This window comes from Eriocheir sinensis, chromosome 12, assembly GCF_024679095.1.
Source record: "Eriocheir sinensis breed Jianghai 21 chromosome 12, ASM2467909v1, whole genome shotgun sequence".
Classification (NCBI taxonomy): Eukaryota; Metazoa; Arthropoda; class Malacostraca; order Decapoda; family Varunidae; genus Eriocheir; species Eriocheir sinensis.
Window position 1 is genome coordinate 14,910,157 of NC_066520.1, and position 20,769 is coordinate 14,930,925.

Genomic DNA, 20,769 nt, shown 5'->3' on the forward strand with positions numbered 1-20,769 from the left:
AAAATAATATAAAAATAAAATCTAAACCTAAACTAACCTATTAACTAACTGAACAATCTCACTTACCTATTATAGTAATCTCACCTCAGAAAGTGCTCCCCTCAGTGTGGTGCCGTTGCAGAGCCTCGCTCGCTCTTGATCTTGAACCTGTCGGGAGTCACCCAGTAACCCACAATAACATACAGTTCGTGCTGATAATTTTTTTCGGCTTATTACCAGTCACATAAATATATACATAATAATTAATACAATGATAGATCAGTTAAGCATAAATGATTATTTCATTGTATTCTGAACAAATATAGTTAACAAAATTGCACTATATATGTAAATGTACGGCTAATACCCGAAACAGCACCTAGCCGAGCTGAACAAGCCGTGGTGGCAGGAGTCGCGGCCCGAGGAGTGTGTGCTGCCCGGCACTGTTGAGGGACTCGCGGTCATGTTGAACACCAGGATGACGGAGATTGACTGGAGTGTTGAAAATGAAATCCAGTTGTTCTACGCCATGATGGGCCACAAACCCGTGGGTGAGTAAGGTCCCCTTCACTCTGGGCCCTGACAACCCAGCGACGTTTAGGCCCCCTTCACACTGTGCCGACTCAGCCAGCATCCGGCGATCGTATCTAGACCTCTTTTCGACACCTTTCGCATCAACATTTCACACCCAAGACTTCGTGTACCCTGGAGTCGTTGGTTGTAGCCCAGAATCGGCACAATGTGAAAAGTTTAACCCAGTGCCTGGCTGTCTGTGTTGTCCTGGCGGCGCCGGGCTGTGTTTGAGTACCTAAATGGAGGGTATTTTAGGGAGGAACACACCAATGTAATTCGAATTAGCTTGCAGAGAGATATTCTGCCTGTCTAGTTTTTCTTTATTCGCTCACTTATATTGTTTACTGTATCTGTTTTGACCACAACACATGGCACAAACATTTGATAAATATTATTAGCCTATAGTAGATAAGGCAGACATTATAACAAATAAACATGGCAAATTTTAGATAGAATTCTACCATGTCAATTTTTTTTTCACTAAATCTTTGTCTACTTAGTCTTTATTTATTTCTCAAATTTTACTTGCCATATTTTAACCTCAACACATGCCACAGAGTTTCAGAGAATCACTTTTGGTCAGCACTAACCTTTGCAAACATCATAAGTGATGTGAATATACATGAACCTCATTGCTATCTCCAAATATATTTTGATCTTTACAATCTTTTCTCTGTATCTCTGGGAGTCTTGAAGTAGAAGACACATTTGGCAACGAGATATTGGCTTGCCCAGAAAATGAAACCAATTTAGTTTAGTTAGGTTTGGTTAGATTTGATTGTTCATGATAAATATGCAATAAGCTTCGCCCTGCGTTGTTGGTTGTTGTCACTGTCAGTCAGCAGTTGGTTTATGTACTTAGGGAAGTTTATCTGTAGGGAAAAAAGTTCACTCAGCATGCCAGGAAACACATATGGAAAGGTTTAACCCTTTCACGCACCACGATGCGATTCATGTTAAAACGAAATCATCTACATGAGCTTTTGACTCGAATCATGTCAAAAACTTTTAAAAATTCTCCAGAAATAAAGTATCTTTCAGAATCGCGTCAAAATTTTTGGCATCAAAGATCCAAGCTAGACCTATAAAATAATCTAATTGTCAACTCTCTCATGCTGTTGGATTTAAAGTGATAATTGCCCGTGCTTTAGTTGCCTCTCAGCAGGCAGCCTGTGAACGTGACTGTCGTCCCTTTGAATTGTTATTTCGCAGAGTCGGTAAACTTTGCTATTTATTTGCATTTCTTGATATTTTTTTCTTTTATAAGGCAGAATAATCTCTTCCAAAACCAACGATATATAGTAATGCCAGGAAAAAATAATACTCATGGGTGAAATCGATAACATGATAAAAAAAATTTGACGCCCCCTAGGGAACCCTAGACGGATGTCGCAGTGGAAAGAGAAACTTACTAAACTTTTGGTGCATGAAAGGGTTAAAACAAGATGATGATGTAAATAACCAAGAGAAGTGTTAGTAATCAAGGGAAATTTAGGAAAGAGAGGGGATGTGTGGATCATATCTGTGCACTGAAAAATTATACTAGTTGAATAAAGCTCATAGAATTGTAGGAAATTGTTTGCTACGTTCATGGACTTTGAGAAGGTTTATGACAGGGTCAACAGGAACAGTTTATTGGATGTCCTGAAAATATATGGCATGGGAGGGTGTCTACCTGAAGAGATCATCTATTTACATATACAGGTCTTCAACAGATGGCATATTGCCAACTTAAGTCTACTTTTTCTGGCTTGTCTTATGAGTCACAATGGCAACCCACCATGCTGAGTTTGGATCTACAGTAGATGGCACATTGCTGACATAAGAGTAAGTTTTCCAACTTCTGTCTAGTTCATCAAAATCCAAAATTAAATTTTTTGTGCCAATTTTTCTGTAATTCCTAGCTAGAGGAGGCAGTGGTTAGCATGCTGGCGCCATGTCCAGGAGGACGCAGGATTGCTTACCACCCACCACCACAAGCTGGGATTTTTCAGTCACCGCCGAGTGGCCCAAGACTACCCACATGCTGTCCTGAAGACCACCTGTCAACCCAGATTCTAGATTCTCTCTCCATTGAGATGGTCAAAAATGAGCTCCGGGGAGCAGCATGAGCCTAGTATGATGGCGCTACCATAAACACTTGCCTGTGCTATAATGGACTGGCGCCAACCATCAGGCCCCACCAAGAAAGCCTACCAGTGTCATAGGCTGAAATATAAAAAAAATAAAGAATGCTGACATAGAGATTTTACTATATGTCAGAACCTTCCCTGGGGCATCGCCCAGTTGGGAGAACCTGGCTGTGATTGTATGATAAATCTTTGCTGCAACATGATAATTATTTGTTGTTATAATATCAAAGCATATTGAATAATCATGTTTTCTGACAGGTGTCAACAAGCACTTCCAGATGATGATAATCCATGACAAACTCAGTTCATCACTCAACTGTGAATTGTCTACACAAACCATCTGGAAGAAGCTGGAGACATTATATGACATGGCTGCCTTAGTGAGTATTTTCCCTTCTGTTTGTAAGTATTTCTGCAAAAATACTGCTGTGTACAAATTGTTATCTTTGTCCTCCCCCACTTCTATGAACTTCTCCCACTTTGTGGCATAGAGAATTGATTTATATCAGTTAATTTCTTTATTCACTAATGACCACCACTGAAAGTCAAGGCAAGAGCATTGTAAGTCACCAATGACCACTTCTCTTTAGACATGAAATCTGAGTCTCTACAAAAGAAGTCATATAAAACAAATCAGCATACTTCTATCTGCAAATCAGTCTCAATAAATTATTTATTTTCCACACATTCGTATGATTGTTTTACTTCCTTGAATTCTCTAAACCATAGTGCAAGTAGAATGAAATGGAATTTTCTCAGACCCAACTGTAGCTTTCATCTATAGAGAACAAATAAATTTCTTACCCTCTTTTTCTACTAAATTTACATGGTTAATTTGATGTAGTTCCATACACATATGGTTTTATTCTGTTGGATCTCATATACATGTCTGTGGAGGGGATATAATGAGCAGAAGAGGCAACTAAAGTGACTGTATTGTCATCAAGGCATAGTGGATGCTTTGTTTGATAGATAAGGCTGACCCTCATTTCATCTGATATGAGCATTGTAACTTTTCTTTTAATATTTTTTTCCAAGATGTTTCAATTTGGACACATTATTCTATTGCAGGATGAGTCAGACAAGCTGCCCTTTCCCAACGCCCAGACTGACTTTCACCTTCCTGGAGAGTTTTCTGATCTGCTTGAAGTAAAAGTAAAGCCAGATATAAAGGAGGAGAAGGAGGAAAAAGAGATCAGAGCAAGAGGACGACCTAAGAAGGACAAAGACAAAGATAAGGATAAAGACAAAGACAATGACAAGGAGGAAGGTAAGCTGTGGCATCCCTCAACACCAGCTAACTGATTTTTTTCCAGCCTCTTGTTCAGAATAAGTCATGAAGCATAACTTATACATCAGTGAACATTAATAGAATGGTTAAAGTCTTGTATGACTATAGGCCTAATCCATAAAAAAAGTTTTTAGGTTGTGTGTATATTCTTATATACCTTAGTTATATTTTAGAATTTTAGATCAATCAGCTTTTGGTTGTTACTTACAGTCTGAAACTCAAAATGAATAATATTACCCATTTTGCAAAGTTTGGAGATGATTAAAATTATGAAATATTCTAGTAATAGTCAGCAATGCACATGGTATGGCCAGCATTATTTTCTTTAGATTTATTATATATGCAAGTCCTCATTTTCCTGTGATCATATCACCCAATATGCCTCCATGGTGAAGTTGTTGGCATGCCTTGCCATCAATCTATGGGCCCTGGTTCGAATCTCGGAATAGGCAATTGGCATGGAGCTCACCCAACTTTTCATCCTCCTTTCTGGGCTGACCAATAAATGGGAACCTAGGGAAACCTTGGGAAGCTAAACTGTGGTTACTCAGCTGTCACGCCTCCTCTGTGTCCCAGGGCAATGGGTTCTTACCCACCACATGCTCAAGGGGCAATGTGATGTAGATGAGCACTGAGGCCACGTGCAGTGATAGCATATCCCCACAGCTTTACCTTTACCTATTTCACTCAATCTTCTGTTTATCCAACAAATCTTAGCACTGAGGTTTTTTTTTCTTCATATGAGCAATAGTTTTTAAAAGAAATGTTTTCAACATATAACTATAAGGTAGAAACTGACAGGAAACATTGTTTAGCAGGTGGAAGAAGGGACCGGGCAAGAGAGCTGCGGGAGGAGGAGGAGGAAACTCCCAGAAGGACAGGCAAGCGAGGACGAGACTCAAAGCCAGCATCTCCTGCCCATACCCCAACTACCAGTAAAAGACGTAGGAATTAACTATTGTTTGGAGTAGAAGTTTTAGACATTCCTTGTGGCCATAAGTGACAGATGCAAAATGATGAGTAAGGAAATATCACCAGTTTGACACTAATCTAGCTAGCTTGATATTTATTTACATTTGCTAAAACTATATCTTAACCTGTGTATGTAGCTATTTGAAACTACTTCATCTTAGCTTTAATATATAGGGATTTTTTAGCTATGTCTTAACAAATTGTCTTGTGTATTATATTTGTAATTTATAAATATTTGATAACAATAAACATCTTATATTCCCCTAATGAATGACATAAACAAGTTGGTTAAAACTTCCAAAGCGTTGATAATCACAAAAGAAGCTCAGAAGCTTCTTAATTTCTTCACACCATCTTGTACAGGGCTGACCCTGAGTCTTTTTGTATCAATTGTTTCCCAGTTTATCACTCTTCTTGTTTGATATGTTGTCCTTTCTCCAACACATGTGTCCTATCTATTGCCATTTCCTGATATCAATTGCCATTAATATATTGCCTACCTTGTTATGCTATTCAACATTACATTGTTTTAATAATCCTGGTTTTTTAATGATTATATCAGAGGATAGATTGGGAAAGTAACTCTGTTACTTTCCCTGTTACTTTCCCAATGCATGAATGTAATGCTAAAAAAATTTTTTTTTTTTGTAAAGCAATGTATATCTAGAAGCATAACAATTTCAACTTGAGTGAGGGTGTATTTAACCCATGTGCTGCAGGTGACGGAAATTCGTCAGCTCCTCTTCCACTATAATTTGTACTTCCATGTCATGATTGTTGGTCCAGTGGTTGATGGCAACCCTTGTCCTACATTTTGCACCACTTCCACCAGAATACTTGTGACCACAATAATGGAATTATATGCTGAGACTGATTTCATTGTTTTTGAATGCATGGAGAAGGGGAGCATGCCATTGGTTATATATTTAGCTCTACTCCTATCCTCTATAAGGGTTCTAAGCATTCTTGTGAGGTATATTTGTATAGGCTACCAGTGAATCTGTAATCTATGTATTGGATGGGTGTAAGCAGTTATGTAGGTAGATGGTGGTGTATGCTGTATGGTGGCCTGGGGCGAGGTGGGAGACTCAAGTCAAGGTCAGTTGCACCCACAAGAACAAGTGTGCATGTTTTGTCCAAAAATAACACCTCCTCCCAACATCATACCTCCCCTGTGCTATAGTCTTGATACTTTCAGTTTGTTTTATTATAGAGAGGAAGCACTGACTAAGAGAAAGCAATATAAGTTAGAATGATTTCATTTGAGGCTGTCATACAAATTATTGATGTAAAACATAATTTTTGCAAAATTTATCAACTGTGCTCTCTAGAATTATAAAATGAAAAGAAACACATACATGGCAGTAGTTAATATGCTTACCTCATAAATGAGAGGTCCTGGTGTTGTGTTCCTGGTTGTCCCCCCTATTCCTGGCTGTCCTTCTGCAAACTGCACATGCTCAGAAGTGAATGTAAACAAACAAAGACTTGTTGATAAATCAAGCTGTTCTCACGCATCCCCCGACAGCATGGCTTTGCTCACTTCGTTCCCCTCCCCCCCCATACCCACCTCATGAACCTATAATGCCCTCTAGGCCCTCCCAAAATCTGCCAAAATTACTGGCCTGCATATGCACATCGACAGTTTTGTTTTTTGAAAATAACAAGATGCTATTTCCCGTAAATTTACTCATGAATCACTGCATGAAGGCTATTTATTGGCCCTTCACTTTACTTATTACAAAACAGAGTGCTATACTGGATTTAGGAATGTTTTTCCTTTGCAAGAATAAAACAATGACCTCCCGTGCTGGACAACACTGCGTGGACAGCCATGTACATGTGACCAGCTGCGTACACGGATCCGTGTTCATAGCAATCCGCCTTTTTGTTTGTAAACAAAGGGGAGACATCCAGGAACACGACACCAGGTTTGATTGTTGACCGGAAAGGAGACAGGTGATCAGTTTTCTTTCATCTGAGCTTCATGTCCCCCAGCAGTGAATGGGTACTAGGTGTCAGGCAGGGGTTTTGTCCTACCACTCAAGTGTGTGTGGGTGTGATAAGAGGTCCCAGCCATGCCTAAAGATCCATAATTATGTAGCTACAAGCTCAAAACAAAGTTGGTACTAGCTGGCATTTGAATCCAACAAATGGCACACACGCACACACATATAGGACCCTACGAGTGTAACTCATTTCCTGGATATCAGAACTAGGTGAATGCACACAGCTGAATGCAGACAGAACTAATGTACTATAAACCTGCATGATGTAGGGTTCCATAACTTCAACCATATGATTAGCCGAAGTTGTCAAATAGACCTTCCGTGGAAATTTGCTTTGGTCTTTAAAGAAAAGCCTGTTAGAGCTATCCATTAGCTAAAATGTAGATGCTCATTAGAATGCAATATTGCTTTTCAGGAGCACTTGACCAAATTTTGAGGTTACTCCAGTACCATAATGCATAGATTTATTTTAATTTCATGTAGCTAAGCTTTTTGACACAGTATTGGCATCAGTATGACCCATTCCTGTCATCTAAATGGGACACCAACGTTGGACATAGGCTAAATATAATGTGAACTTGCATCTTTATATTAGCATTAAATATGAATCAATATTTGGGACAGTTGAAAGTTGACCATAAATATTGTATCACAGGTTCAAAAATACCTCATGCTAAGGCAATGAAAACCATTTTGCACTACTGGTGCTAGTCACATGTGTACTATTTAGCTTCCCCTTCCTTCTACTATTATTTAAGCATCCTCTTCCTCCTAATATTAATTAAACATCCCCTTCCTCTTTATGTAAAGCAGATTCATAAAAAATAATATATTTCATAGTGCTTCAACTTAGTTATTCCCACATATCTCTGAGATCAAATTTTTAAATCCATATTTATTTTTAGCAGTTCTCCAAATTTGTACACAGTGGGTATTCAAACAATACTCTTTTTTCCAAACTTACCAGTGGGAAAGCTAGTGATTACTTTGCTTTTAATCCCATTAAAAATTATGTGATAAAACTGTATTCACTGGTAGCATGTGAAACTGCAAAACAATTAGCCCATTTTAATGTCTTTATCTGAGGAAAAGCATCATCTATGTCTATGTTTAATATCTAATTAAGCTCCCTTAACCCTTTCCATCCATGACGCAGACGTTGGTGTCACAGTATGGAAAGGGTCAAGAGGAAGTGGAAGAGGATTAATCCTCTTCTAAACCTCTCAATCCTCCTCTAAATTCCTCTTAGTTCTCTTCCATTTCCTCTTAAGAATTTTAGAAGAGGATTAAGAGGAAATGGAAAAGGATTAAGAGGTTTAGAAGAGGACTAACCCTTTCCATACAGTGACGCCAACGTCGGAGTCGACGGAGTAAAGGGGTTAAAAAAACTAAATAATTAATGCCACAAGCACACAAAATTCCTTGGTGCTTAAACTTTTTTTTTACCCTTTTATTGTACTTTGTTTTGCTATTGTCATTAGGTCAAGGAAGACGTAACCTTGCACTGTGTGTAAATGAGGCTTTTATCGTTACCTTTTACTAAGGCTGATAATTCTTGTACATATTTACTATCTTGATATTTAAAATATTTTGTAAAATTCAAATGTAGAAAAATGACAAATCATTACATAAAAGTTACTTGCCATCACTGTAGAAAAGTAGCCTTCATTCATGGTACTTCTCGAAAGCAGCTTCTCATTTCAACTTTTTTTTATTAATTATTGAAAATATTTTACTTACCGGGTCAACATAACTACTTTACTTCAGTGGCAAAGAAAACTTGAGCCTTATTTCCACCTAAACTCATATCTTTGTATGGCAATTGTTTGCAGTATAATGTACATATTTATTGTTTGTGTCAATAAGAGGAAATAAAATGTAATCACATTTATTTGATGGAGGGAATTAGTGGACATACATGGAGTTGCATGAAGCAGTGCCCACTCACTCTGTTGTAAAAGGAATCCCATGTTCCATAAGGCAACAGCAGGCTCAGTCCATCTTAACAGTGCTCTAATTTATTATTATCATACTGAAATCAGCTGTTCGGTCCTGACATATGCAAAATACTATATATATCAGACACTCCTGATGATGCAAAAGTAATCCTTTCTTTCATGTCTGTGAAGAGTACAGATAATGTTACCTAGTTAAACCTTGAACATCTGATTTAATAGGTCAGTGGTTAGAATTACGTGCAGCAGCTGGCCAATATGGGGCCTAATTTATTGGTATGTATTTCGTATACTGTAAATTATTTTATAGAATAAACCGATTACTATACAAATGCTCTAACTGGATGATTTGCCCAAAATGTTTAATCAGTAATCAATAGTTGGATAATACATTCAGAAACAAAATGTGAATTTCATCGAATATTACAGTAAAGATGACCCAGAGGCATGAAATAAAGGAATCATGGGATACATCATACTTGCCATTTTTCTGACTGCTAGCTTGATCTGCTTTAGTTTAGTTTTGCTTAACTGAAAGTAGTTTAAAAATAACAAGGTTTCATAATTATTTATATTACGTATATGCATGATGAGTTTCCAGTGTGTTGGTTACAGCAATGCACTACTATTCTATTTAATGAAAGATGGTCTGCCATGCAAAGTAATATGGTGGCATGGTAGCTTAGTGAATGTGCTCAGCTGATGTCCAGAAGCTTGCAAATAATTGTCTCACATACAACATGATCTTGGTGAGAAGGGCAGCAGCTTCAGCAATATAATCTTGATAACTTTTGTTCCTCAGTTCTGGGTTACTTAATCCCTTTAATTATAAGTCCAAAATATCAGAATGTAGGCTTGAATGACAGCTCACTTCAGAAGTCTTTCATGCATGGGATCAGGTTTTAATTACTATACTTTCAGGTTGTAACTATTATACTTAAGTAGTGGTGAAGGAATGGGTCAGCAGTCCATATATGATGTGAAAAGGTGGTACAGTAGTGAACCAAATATGCAAAGTTGAATATTTTTACTTTTGTTTTCTCTCCTACTGATGATGTCATTTGGAGTGTGTAGCATTACTAAGCATGCTGTGAATGGAGGCATTGGTGATTAGTTTTAATTGTAGTAGTATAAGAAATGTACAAGAAGTGTGTTAAGTGGGATTTACCTTTGTGATGTGCTGCCACTCCCCAGTGATAAAGTACCACAGGATGAAGAGGAAGCACTTCAATCCTTGTTTTTCATACAATTTTATGGTGCCTAAAGATGCCAGCAATTTGGTTCTTATTAGGATGCCTTTTTTAATGTTGTAATACATAACAATTGTACAGCTGAAGAGAATATGATGCAGTTCCATGATTTCATTGCCACTAACTTGCAAAGTAACAATTATGTAAAGGCATGATGCTAAGATAAAAATACTACTATTTGTTCAAGAAGGAATTTAATGTTATGAATATTGGTAATTCCCTTACCAGCTCCCATGACTTGAAGAATGTTAAATGTAGTCTCTAATGAAACTTTTGCTTCCAGAGTCAAACAGAATAAGTATGTTGAGGAAAATAGGTGAAGTTAAATAACTAAGTATCTACTGCAAGGCACTGCAATACAGATTATTGTGAGTTGTCATAAATGATAGTTGATATTTATCACTTGTGCTTTTAATCATCATTGTAATTTTAAGCCAGAGCTTCAAATGGGGTTTATCTGTAAAGATAAAGCTTACACAGATTCTGTCACCACAAGGTTTTTGTTTTATGGTGCTACAAAGTCAGTTTAGATCAAAATTCACAGCAGTAACATCTCATTAAACCATAGTGGATTAATAATTTATGAATAATTTCATGGGCCCCATGGGCCATGACAACCATACACAAAGCTACACTGTGGCTGTCAATCACAACACATTACTCATTCTTGCCATGGCTATCTTCAGCTGCCACCTTCAGAGCAAGATTGACAGGATGTGTTATCCATATACCTCGGCAAGAAATATAGTGAAAATTTTTGTCTTGTGCACTAAGTACATGAAACAAAACCCAGATCTATGTCCAGAAAAAGTACACAGTAGAAAATAACAAAGTTAATGGCATGTACTGCATCATTAGTCAGTGGTTGCATCCACCAAGCTCTGCTCACTTTTGAGACAAGTTGAGCCTTTAGTGCCTCCCATTTCTGGTAAATGTGAGGCTGAATAAAAGGCAGGGAAAAGTTTGAGACATTTAAGTTTCAACATGAATAGTAAGCTGGTAACAAAAATAAAGGTTTAGGCAAGAGGAAAAAGAGAAAGGATTATTCTTAATATATATCAGGCGTGAATGCCTCGCATGTGATCCATTTCATTGGATGAATTCTTGAGTTATGTCTTGATCCCCCGTAACCCTCCCCTGTGTGGTTCAAAGTATCATGATGGTGGGGATGATTATGACAATGACAGAGGTTACCTGATTGCTTAAAAAGAAAATACAAAGAGTAACAGGCTCTAGTAATGCTAAAAGCATGAAGACTTCTTCCTTTACAAAAGGAAATAAACTTTGAAGGAGCATAATTAAGTAGAAAAATGAAATGGTAGCGTTTAGTGTATAGAAACTACTTGTATTTGAATATGCTGTAATGGAAGGAAGGATTGAGCAAATTTGCATCTAAATTTTACATATCAAGGAGAGGTCACAGCATAGAAGGTGACATAAAAGTACAATCATAAAGATGAACTCTCAACTATGAGATAAAACACAACAGAAAACAAGTCCAGAAAACTGTATTCTTGGATATTGAAAGAAAGAGAAAGGTAGATATGAGAGGTAGTTTGATGTATGGAAGATTGTTATTAATTAGTGTTTTAACAAGTAATAAAAATGTGAAGGTCATTCAAACTGTGGAAGTAAAGCTCATTTCTGTACAATTAATACAAGATTATTAAATATAGCAAAGTGCAGAATTACATATGTGAGAAACAAAATAAATGGAGTGAAAGAAACATGTCAAGCTGTGAAGTGCAGATGCTTCTATTTAGAAAACCATGTAAGTGCAAATGCTTCTATTTTGGCCACCACCTCAAAGGAGTGCTTCATGGGAATGGGGTATGGAGAAATATGTTATTGCTGTAAATATTCTTGCTGGTCTGATTTATAAGAACTCAATTATGCAGTCAGTGATTATAAACTATGATGATCTGCTTTCACAGTTATAGCAAGTATTAGTTGTGGATATTTTTTGGGGGAAGCATGTCCCAGAGCTTTCTAGTTTACCCTAAAATACTTCTCCAGTCTTAGCTAGCTCTTGTAAAGCATAGACTTTACACAAGATTTTCTTAAATGTCACACACTAATTTATTATTTACTGGACACTGGAGAATAAAACCATATTCGGGTTTTATTAAAAACTTATTTGACTTCTTGTACAAAACTGCTCCATGCTACTCTAGGTACAAAGCTACACCCCTGCGTATACTACCTTTTGGAGTGGGTACCTGGGTTGGGCGGCACACCACACACACAAACACATGCACACACAGGCTCCCAGGCCACACCACTTTCTTCACATTCCACAAGCCTTGTTTAACTCTATGAAAAGTCTTGAAAGGAAAAAAAAGATATCTAATAGTTTAAATATTTCTATTGCATTTATATTAATGATCAGGCTCCTGAAAATTAATTAACTTTCCTAGTGGCATTCCATAGTTTCACCAAGGCTAAATAAACCCTCAGTTTAATGAAAAAAATATTGTAAGCAATTAACTGTCCAAATTCTTCTCTTAGTGAAGTGAAAACATATATAGAAATAACCAAGAATATATATGAGGCCAAAAGTTGGAGGCACATTACTGGGCGCCATTATGTCTTGGTCACACCTGACAGAGTTTGGACTCAGACCCTATAGGCCAGGCAGCAGTCTTAGCTGGCATATGGTGTCATTTATCCTGGATAAATAAAAAAGGTCTCAGTCCATGCTGGTAACACTGCTCTTGGTGGGGTTCACTCTGTGTTGTGGTGGCCTAAATCTGTGAGAGCTGGTAGGCCAGGGTGGGGATGTGGTAACACTTACAGGGACACCTCTGACCTACCCCTCCTCCTCCAGAATAACTCTGGCTGGGGATTGGAGTGTGGGTGGCTGCTGGGGTGGTTCAGCTTTGATGAGCAGTGCCAGCAAAGTCCCTTTTGACTTGTTTGTATTTTTTTTTTTTTTTCAAAACTTCATGGAATACAGAGTTAGGTACAGTGCCCCTCCTCTCTGCTTTCACAGTAATCTACAATAACAACACACACCAGACTATGCTTGGTAATAACCAACCTCTTACTTCATGGAGGAGTCTAACAGACTGCCTCACCAAGAACAGTTCTACAAGAAAAAATGGAGTCGCTAATTATATGTAAAATAAAGCCTCTTTGAGCACAGAACATGGTTGTCAATATATCACATCAAGAATGGGGTGATAACAACCCATGCCCATCATCTTTTAAGTGACAATTCATGAAAGATTTGACAAGCAGTAAACTGTATAGGGAATAGAATTCACAAGAAACTTCACTAAAACACTTCTGGGAGACAGGAAAGTTCAAATTTTAGGCCAGTGGAAGGCTGTCCTGTTGTTTGCATACCAGCCACAGCTGAAGCATAGGCCTACACAATAAGAAAATGCAATGCCATAACAGATACTCATGTCTGCACTCACTGCTCCATTCCTTGAGCAGTACATAAATCCTAAACCTGAATTTATGATCAATTAATATATGTATTAAACCTAAAGAATGAGAAAAGCCAAAAGAGCCCTTATATATATATATATATATATATATATATATATATATATATATATATATATATATATATATATATATATATATATATATATATATATATATATATATATATATATATATATATAATGTGAAGTTCAATATGTGTTGAGCAGCAAGTACCCCTCCTGAGATATATTTTTTTTAATGGAGTTGACCCAGCTACATGTTCCCAGGGTTCCTCTTAACATATCCTCTACAGGAGCTGTTGCCTTATTACTACTGTCTGCTCATCAAAACACAAACAGATTATAACGAAGAATATACAAGACAAAAAAATAGGTGGAAGGGAAGGTGAAATGAAAAAAGAATAACAAAAAAAAGGAATGTTCCAAAATCATACAGACAAACTAGGATTATCTTAGGAGACAATAGTTTTCATAGTCTTCAACACAGCAGGGACAAGATTCTTTACACAGAAAAATACTGATAACCTACATGAAAAAAAAAGGATATTCATAGACTCCCAAGACACCAGCACATGTACATATCTAAGTTATTACCAATGCTTCATGTGTCCACCATTGCTCTAATAATCTCAGAAGAGATCATTTCTGACACATTGAAATCCAGCCTGATTATATGTTTCAGGTGAAAATTTCATAGCAATAGCTTTTACAAGTAATTAAATATTACCCGATTATATAACCTTACTTAAGCAGAGGCTGGATATTATCTGGATAATCAGAGGATTACCTTTGCCCTTTTAATCTACCGTGAATGTGTTTTTAGTCTATATATGATACTATTATAGGCTGATAACAACAGGACAGCCCAGGCAATGGAAGAAGGCAAGGAGAGGTAAGAGTTTTCAATTTTCAGCTGTTGATATATTGGTGGTGATGCAATAATCTTGAAAGCTACATCACAGACCTGAGCAGCAGGACAAACGGTAATGTCTTTTGGTTGAGAGAGAGAGAGAGAGAGAGAAATTCATAACTTATCTGAGAGGGAGGGAGAGAGAAAAGTATTTAAATTGAGAAGGTGGTGAGGTGTCTTGGGTAAGGAATTGGTAGTGGGCTGGTGGGAGGGATAGGATCAGCAGCAAGAGAAGGCTGGTGGAGGAGACAGAAGTGGCTTTGGCTTCTCCGACAAACTGTTTCCCAAGCCTCCCTCGACCTGAAAGGTAAGGTAATAATGATATAAGTTAATTAGTAGCACAGGTTACTTTATCTCATCTCATGCACAAACATGAGGGTTGATATAAATATTATTCAATTTCCTAAAAGAATGCTCGGTTTTCTACATTAATCACTTGACATATGGATTCAAGTTTATTGCTTTCTGAATCCAAGTTTTAGATCTAGCAAATTGTTTTGAAACATGCTCTGGCCAACTGTAACCTGGCTCATTTAAAAAAAATAGACATCCAAAGGTCACACACCAGATAACAGCTCTTTGCATGGCTCATCACAAATCGTTATTGTCCTATCATTATCATCTTTGGATGTCTCATTTCCTGAAAATTCATAACAGGCTTAGACAAATGGTAGTTTTGTAAAATAAGGTGAAAATCTGCTTCAGTCATCATGCCATTTATTGTATTAAATTAACCACTTTTTTAGGGGAGAAAGTCACATTAATTCTTTCATTTCTTATGTGTTCATCAAGTAGTAGTAGTATAGTCAATCTATTTGAAACTGGCGGACGGGTGGGGGGACAGCTGCTTGTCAGCTAAGCCCCGCACCTTGCCACACTCTCTCAACACTTTTCACTTCCTCTCATATGTCAGCTATTTACTACCTTTAAATGAATTTAATTAAATAACAGGATAATCCAATAAGGTCATAAAGTGTTAAGACTGTTTCGTTTTTAGGATAATAACAAATATTTTGTGTAAATACCAGGACACTTGACAACGTTGTATTCCAACGTTGTCAAGTGTCCTGGGATTTACACAAAATATTTGTTATTATCCTAAAAACAAAACAATCTGAATACTCTATGACCTTATTCGATTATTCAATTATTTAATTAAATTAATTTAAAGGTAGTAAATAGCTGACATATGAGAGGAAGAGGAGGTGTATAACAGAGTCTTGAGGCAGTGCTGACAGCTGACCTTGGCTGACCCCCGCCAGATTCTTGTAGAAATACTATAGTAGCTTTACAGGCGTAAATTCTTTTCAGTGATCTCATTCCCTCCCTCCTTTCATAATTATGTCTATTCAGTTTTCACTTTTGTATTTCACATTTCTTCACTCCTCAGTCTCAATCTGTTGCACCACAAGTATGTTCCTTAAGATTTTCACTTTTGCTGTTTTCATGTTTAACATTATGGTCATGCTTATCAGTCATTTTGCTTCCATTTAACAGAAGTAAGATTATCTCATTATATCCTTGCTTGAGTTATCATAGTTGGTGACTTCTTCCCTGAAATGCTGCCAGAACTCAGAAATGATATTTGATTGATGTGGAAAATCAAAAACACATTTGAATAATCAACTTATCTAGATCCCTTACTGAAAAAAGCTTAACTCCAATGAAAAAGCTAACAAACTTCAGCACACACCTGGGCAGTGTTTCAGCGGTCTTGCCGCTCATTTTGGTTAACTTCAGCAAGGCCCTTAACCTTGAGTCGCTCCGCAGTCTTGAGGAAATTAGGGAGGTCTGCCTGAGCTACATTGACCTCCCCAGCATACATGTACTCCAGAATTGCCTGTAAGTGGCTGAATGGGACATCTTTCAAGATGATTATTGGGTGCTTTGAAGGGTTTTCCTGAAAAATAAAAGTAAAAAGTATAAATATTGCACCCATAAATGATAATTAACCCTGTATTTCTGCAGACACATAAGATGTATTAACATTGGCAGAGCTTTCACTGATATTCATTATAATTTTAAAAGTTACCTATATACCCAAAAAAAAAAAAAAAAAAAAAAAAGATATCTCAACGTTATTCCTAGCAATAACTCGTTGTTTTACCTTGGTCTAAGTGTGATCTTTATCTAATTCAAATTAAACCTCTCGCACACCGTAAGTTTACAATAAGTTTCTGTTCCACTCACCATGCATTTCTCAGGCCCAACCGGCCTTTTTTTGCCGCCGCGATACTCTGCATTCCCGGATGTATTTTACCCTCACAGATATATAATACCCCAATAAATTTTGTATCAATGGCTTCATAAAGACTTGTACTAGAACATGCGCAAATAAAAATAAAGTAAAATAAACAATACAACCTCGTTTCAAGTGTCCGTATAGAGTATTGTAGACAATAATTCCTAAGTACCAACTCTTCTCTAGCTAGCTCGAAATTTTGTGTGCCAACTTTTTTAGCCGAATATATTTTTCAAAGCGGAATTTAGTGAGGATTCTTATGGTATCCTCAAAATCCTCATATGCCTATTAGTTCCCGAGTTACACCAAGAAAACTATATTTTTTTCGAGGTGACCGACCCCTCCTCCCTCCATTCCTCCTCATCTACGCTCCTTAGAAAGGTTGCCATATGTTACCATTAAGAAACTTATCCTAACAAATGACGCTCCCAAATTTGACGCACTTTCACCAAAAACTTAATTTTTAATCAATTTTTAAACCTTATGACGAGTTTCACGTCACCGTGCGCCAGGACCTTTTTACCCTTGATGACGTGAAATCGTGCGCGAGAGGGTTAACAACTTATTAAAACAAAAAATCACATACTTAAGCAAGCTTTTAACAGTTAAATAAATTATTTTAGTTTCCATAAAAGTTTTCTAGTAACCATTTCAACCAATGTTACCAAGTTTCACTACACTATAACCATCAAACCCTAACCTATTTTTTTACAGTTTAAAATCAAGTCACTAACTCAATGAAACAATTCAAATTCATTTATATTATTGTCAAGTTTCTTCAATTCCAACTAGCTTTTTTCTCTAATCAATTCATAATTAAGCCTACCATATATCTGCGGAGTAGGTATACTATAATGAATTTCTTTGGGTAGCTAACAATACATGACCTTAGAGTACTGGTATAGCAAAAATAAGTCTAATTAGAAAGAAAGCAAGACATACCTCTAGCAAAGCCTTGAAATATGGTGAACATGCAGACAGCACCATCTTGTGGGCTTTGCAAGTTTGTCCATCGCAGGCCAATGTCACGTCTGTGAAGCTCTTCTCCTCCCGCAGATGCTTAAAGGAGGAGACCATGTTGCTTTGGAACTCATTCCACCGCAAGCAGAATTGCTGATCGTCCGCCATCTTGTGTGTTCTTTAGGTCTAAAATAGATGACAGAAGTGAAAGGTTAGAAAACATCATACAAATCACTTGTGTTATTACTGACAAAGGCAGTTATGCACCATTCATAAAAATAAAAAATAGCCTTGAACATTTCAAACATGGGAGGTGATTATTAACCCTTTCAATACGTGACGCAGACATCGGCATCACAGTATGGAAAGGGTTAAAAGGAAATGGAAGAGAATTAATCCTCTTCTAAACCTCTTAATCCTCTTCCATTTCCTCTTAACCCTTTCCAAACTGTGATGCGTCACTGTATTGAAAGGGTTAATAATTAATTTCAGTGAAGTTTACCTTCCCTAGAAAAAACAAAGGAAAACCCCTTCATGTCATTGTGATGCTCTGGCTATTGATAAAACACACCAGATCAAACAATATAACTTTACATAAATACAGTGCTCGCCATTCAAGTTGTCGCCTAAAATTCACTGAGCATTTATATATTTAAAATGTCCTGAAAGATTGCGGGTGCTTTGAATCAAATTATTACACAGCTGGTAACTTAGCCTGTGTGTTGGGGGTCATGCAGAGGCAGAAAACAGAGACACTCGCCTCTCCGTAGTTGTCAAACGGGAAGCATTGTGCTGATGCCCTTCCACATCACCCCCCCATATTTGCTTGCAATTACTTTTTTGTTCAGCTGTTTTACTGGACGATAATAGTTCACTGTAGTCAAGGGATGATATCACAGTCATCACATCTCTCCACTACAAGACAAGGGTAGGCGATGGCTGAGTGGTTAGCGTGTGGGCCCCGCATTCACCGCATGATGGATGACGCGGGTTCGAATCCGCCATTACCACCTGGGATTTTTTAGTCACCGCCGAGTGGCTTAGGATTACCCACATGCTGTCCTGAAGACCACCCATCAACCAGGGCTCTAGAGGAAACCGTCAAAGTGAATCAAGAACGAGCTCCGGGGGGCAGCTTGAGCCAAGGAAAGATGGCGCCACTATAAAACACTTGCCTGCGCCATAACAGGCTGGGGCCAAGTACCATCCAGGCCCCTCAAGAAAGCCTACCGGCGCTATAGGCTGGCACGTAAAACAGAAAAAAAAAGACTGTCTTTGAGAAGGCAGGTGTCAGTGTCTGCCAATTTCAAGGGTACGTATGATGGGAATGAGCAACAACAAATACCTGATAAAAAAAATAAAAAAAAGAAAGACCCAGAAAACCTCCCTGCAAACTTTGAAACTACTAAAGAACTACACAGCATCGACTTATTTCCTGAGCAGAAATAACTTCATGACAGCAACTTTACAGAATAAATGTGGAGTTTAGCTCCATCACCTCAAGATACCATATTAACCTTCATATTATGATTAAAGGGTGAAGACACTTGCCCTTTACCCATAATATGAAGGCACACATAGTTAGAAACTAACCTAACCAAACCTAACAGCAGCACCCAGACTGCAGCCACCACCACAACACTTTCCTACGTATTGGTGGCACCAGCATGGTTATATTAGGTTTCGTTAGGATAAGCCAGTTTAGATTAGTTTTTAATCATCTGTCTTCATATTATGGTTAAAATACTTGTATTTTTGCCCTCTAATCCACAATATGAAGGCATACCATAGAATTTTAAGGTGGTAAGGCTCAACTATGAACTTACCCCTTACAAAACTGCTCAATTTATACAGCCGCTTTTATAGTCGCTTAGGAATATGTAAAACAATAACGTTTACCATGTTTGATGGCTGGTGGACAAACCCTAGCCCAAACCAGAATGGTATTTTGAAGGTGACATACAGTGTGTTCGAATACTATGGTCAGCTTGATTTACACGTTTTTATAAGATTATAGTACAAATAGGTGAAGTTACAAGTAAGACACACATATGTTAAGGAATGTAATTTTATAAATCCACCCTAAATATCTGCATTTTTTTGCATATTTGTGGGGGCCCTGGAACCATGTACTAGCAGATTAAGTAGGCTGACTGTACATGTTTCCTAGTGAAGGTCCTGCCCCACAATAATGTTCTACTTCCATCACTGTAACTGTAAGGAAGAGAGGCTTTATCTAATAAATGTATAGTGCCTTGGACTTTCGCTCCACAGCTCACAGCCTGGAACTTACAGCTCTGACAGAACTAAATAATGTCTGCCACATCAGTTATGACTTTTTTACCTGGACCCCAAACCAAAGCCCGCAACATCTGTGAGAGGGGCCCAGTACAAGTTCCCACTTCTCCCGTGCGAATTTTACTCTGCGGCCACCGTCAGTCAGTGACTCATGAAGTAAAAAGTCCGGCCCAGCAGTGGGTCAGCTGGCGCCAGCGGCAGGCGGGCGTAGGCGTCCCGCAGGGCGCCGCCCCTCGCCGCTGGCCCACGGCCGGCTGCCGGGACGCCTCAGGGTCCCGCTGCCCGGCGGGGCGGCCACAGGAGGGGTCAGGAGCACAGTAAAAAGGTAGTTACCGGTGCGGGGAGGTCAGTGTTGTGTCAATGTTTACAGCAGCACACGTCAGGCCGCCGCCGCCCGCCCATTGGCCGCCGCGCCGCGCCGCCCCGTGATTGGCGCCGCGCCATAGACGCCGCCACCGGGCCGCGGCGCGTCACGGGGGATCGGAACGCGTTCACGCCGCCCCGGAGCCTCCCGCTGCTGCCACGATGAGGGAGCAATTATCGGGATTTTTGGGATATAATTTTCAAGACACTAGAATTCTTAGGTTCGATTGCCCATTCATAGGACTTTATCAATAGATGCGGCACTCAATGACCTTGACCTTTCCGGATCACTGCACGACTAGCTTTCCCCATGTACGTGGCTGGGACAATATAGGTATAACCACGCACAGCAGCTAGTGTCGTGCGATGCTTGACATTAA

The 20,769-nt window shown here is 38.3% G+C and overlaps 2 protein-coding genes across 3 annotated transcripts; one reads left to right on the forward strand and one right to left on the reverse strand.

The window, feature by feature from the left end:
• The first annotated feature begins 360 nt into the window (after window positions 1-360).
• On the forward strand, window positions 361-13,102 carry LOC126997460 (MRG/MORF4L-binding protein-like). Of its 2 annotated transcripts, none has more exons than XM_050858561.1 (4): window positions 361-530; window positions 2,943-3,064; window positions 3,756-3,954; window positions 4,794-13,102. In XM_050858561.1, the coding sequence occupies exons 1-4, from the start codon at window positions 443-445 to the stop codon at window positions 4,928-4,930; spliced, it is 546 nt and encodes a 181-aa protein (XP_050714518.1). In that variant the 5' UTR covers window positions 361-442; the 3' UTR covers window positions 4,931-13,102. The 2 variants fall into 2 exon arrangements, with proteins under 2 accessions (XP_050714518.1, XP_050714517.1); XM_050858560.1 differs by having other exon boundaries at window positions 363-530; window positions 4,791-13,102.
• Window positions 12,276-20,510, reverse strand: LOC126997463 (longitudinals lacking protein-like). Its single transcript, XM_050858565.1, has 4 exons — window positions 20,360-20,510; window positions 17,711-17,914; window positions 16,220-16,426; window positions 12,276-14,826 (listed from the first exon to the last, which is right to left on the reverse strand). The coding sequence occupies exons 2-3, from the start codon at window positions 17,894-17,896 to the stop codon at window positions 16,232-16,234; spliced, it is 381 nt and encodes a 126-aa protein (XP_050714522.1). The 5' UTR covers window positions 17,897-17,914; window positions 20,360-20,510; the 3' UTR covers window positions 12,276-14,826; window positions 16,220-16,231.
• Window positions 20,511-20,769: the final 259 nt, after the last annotated feature.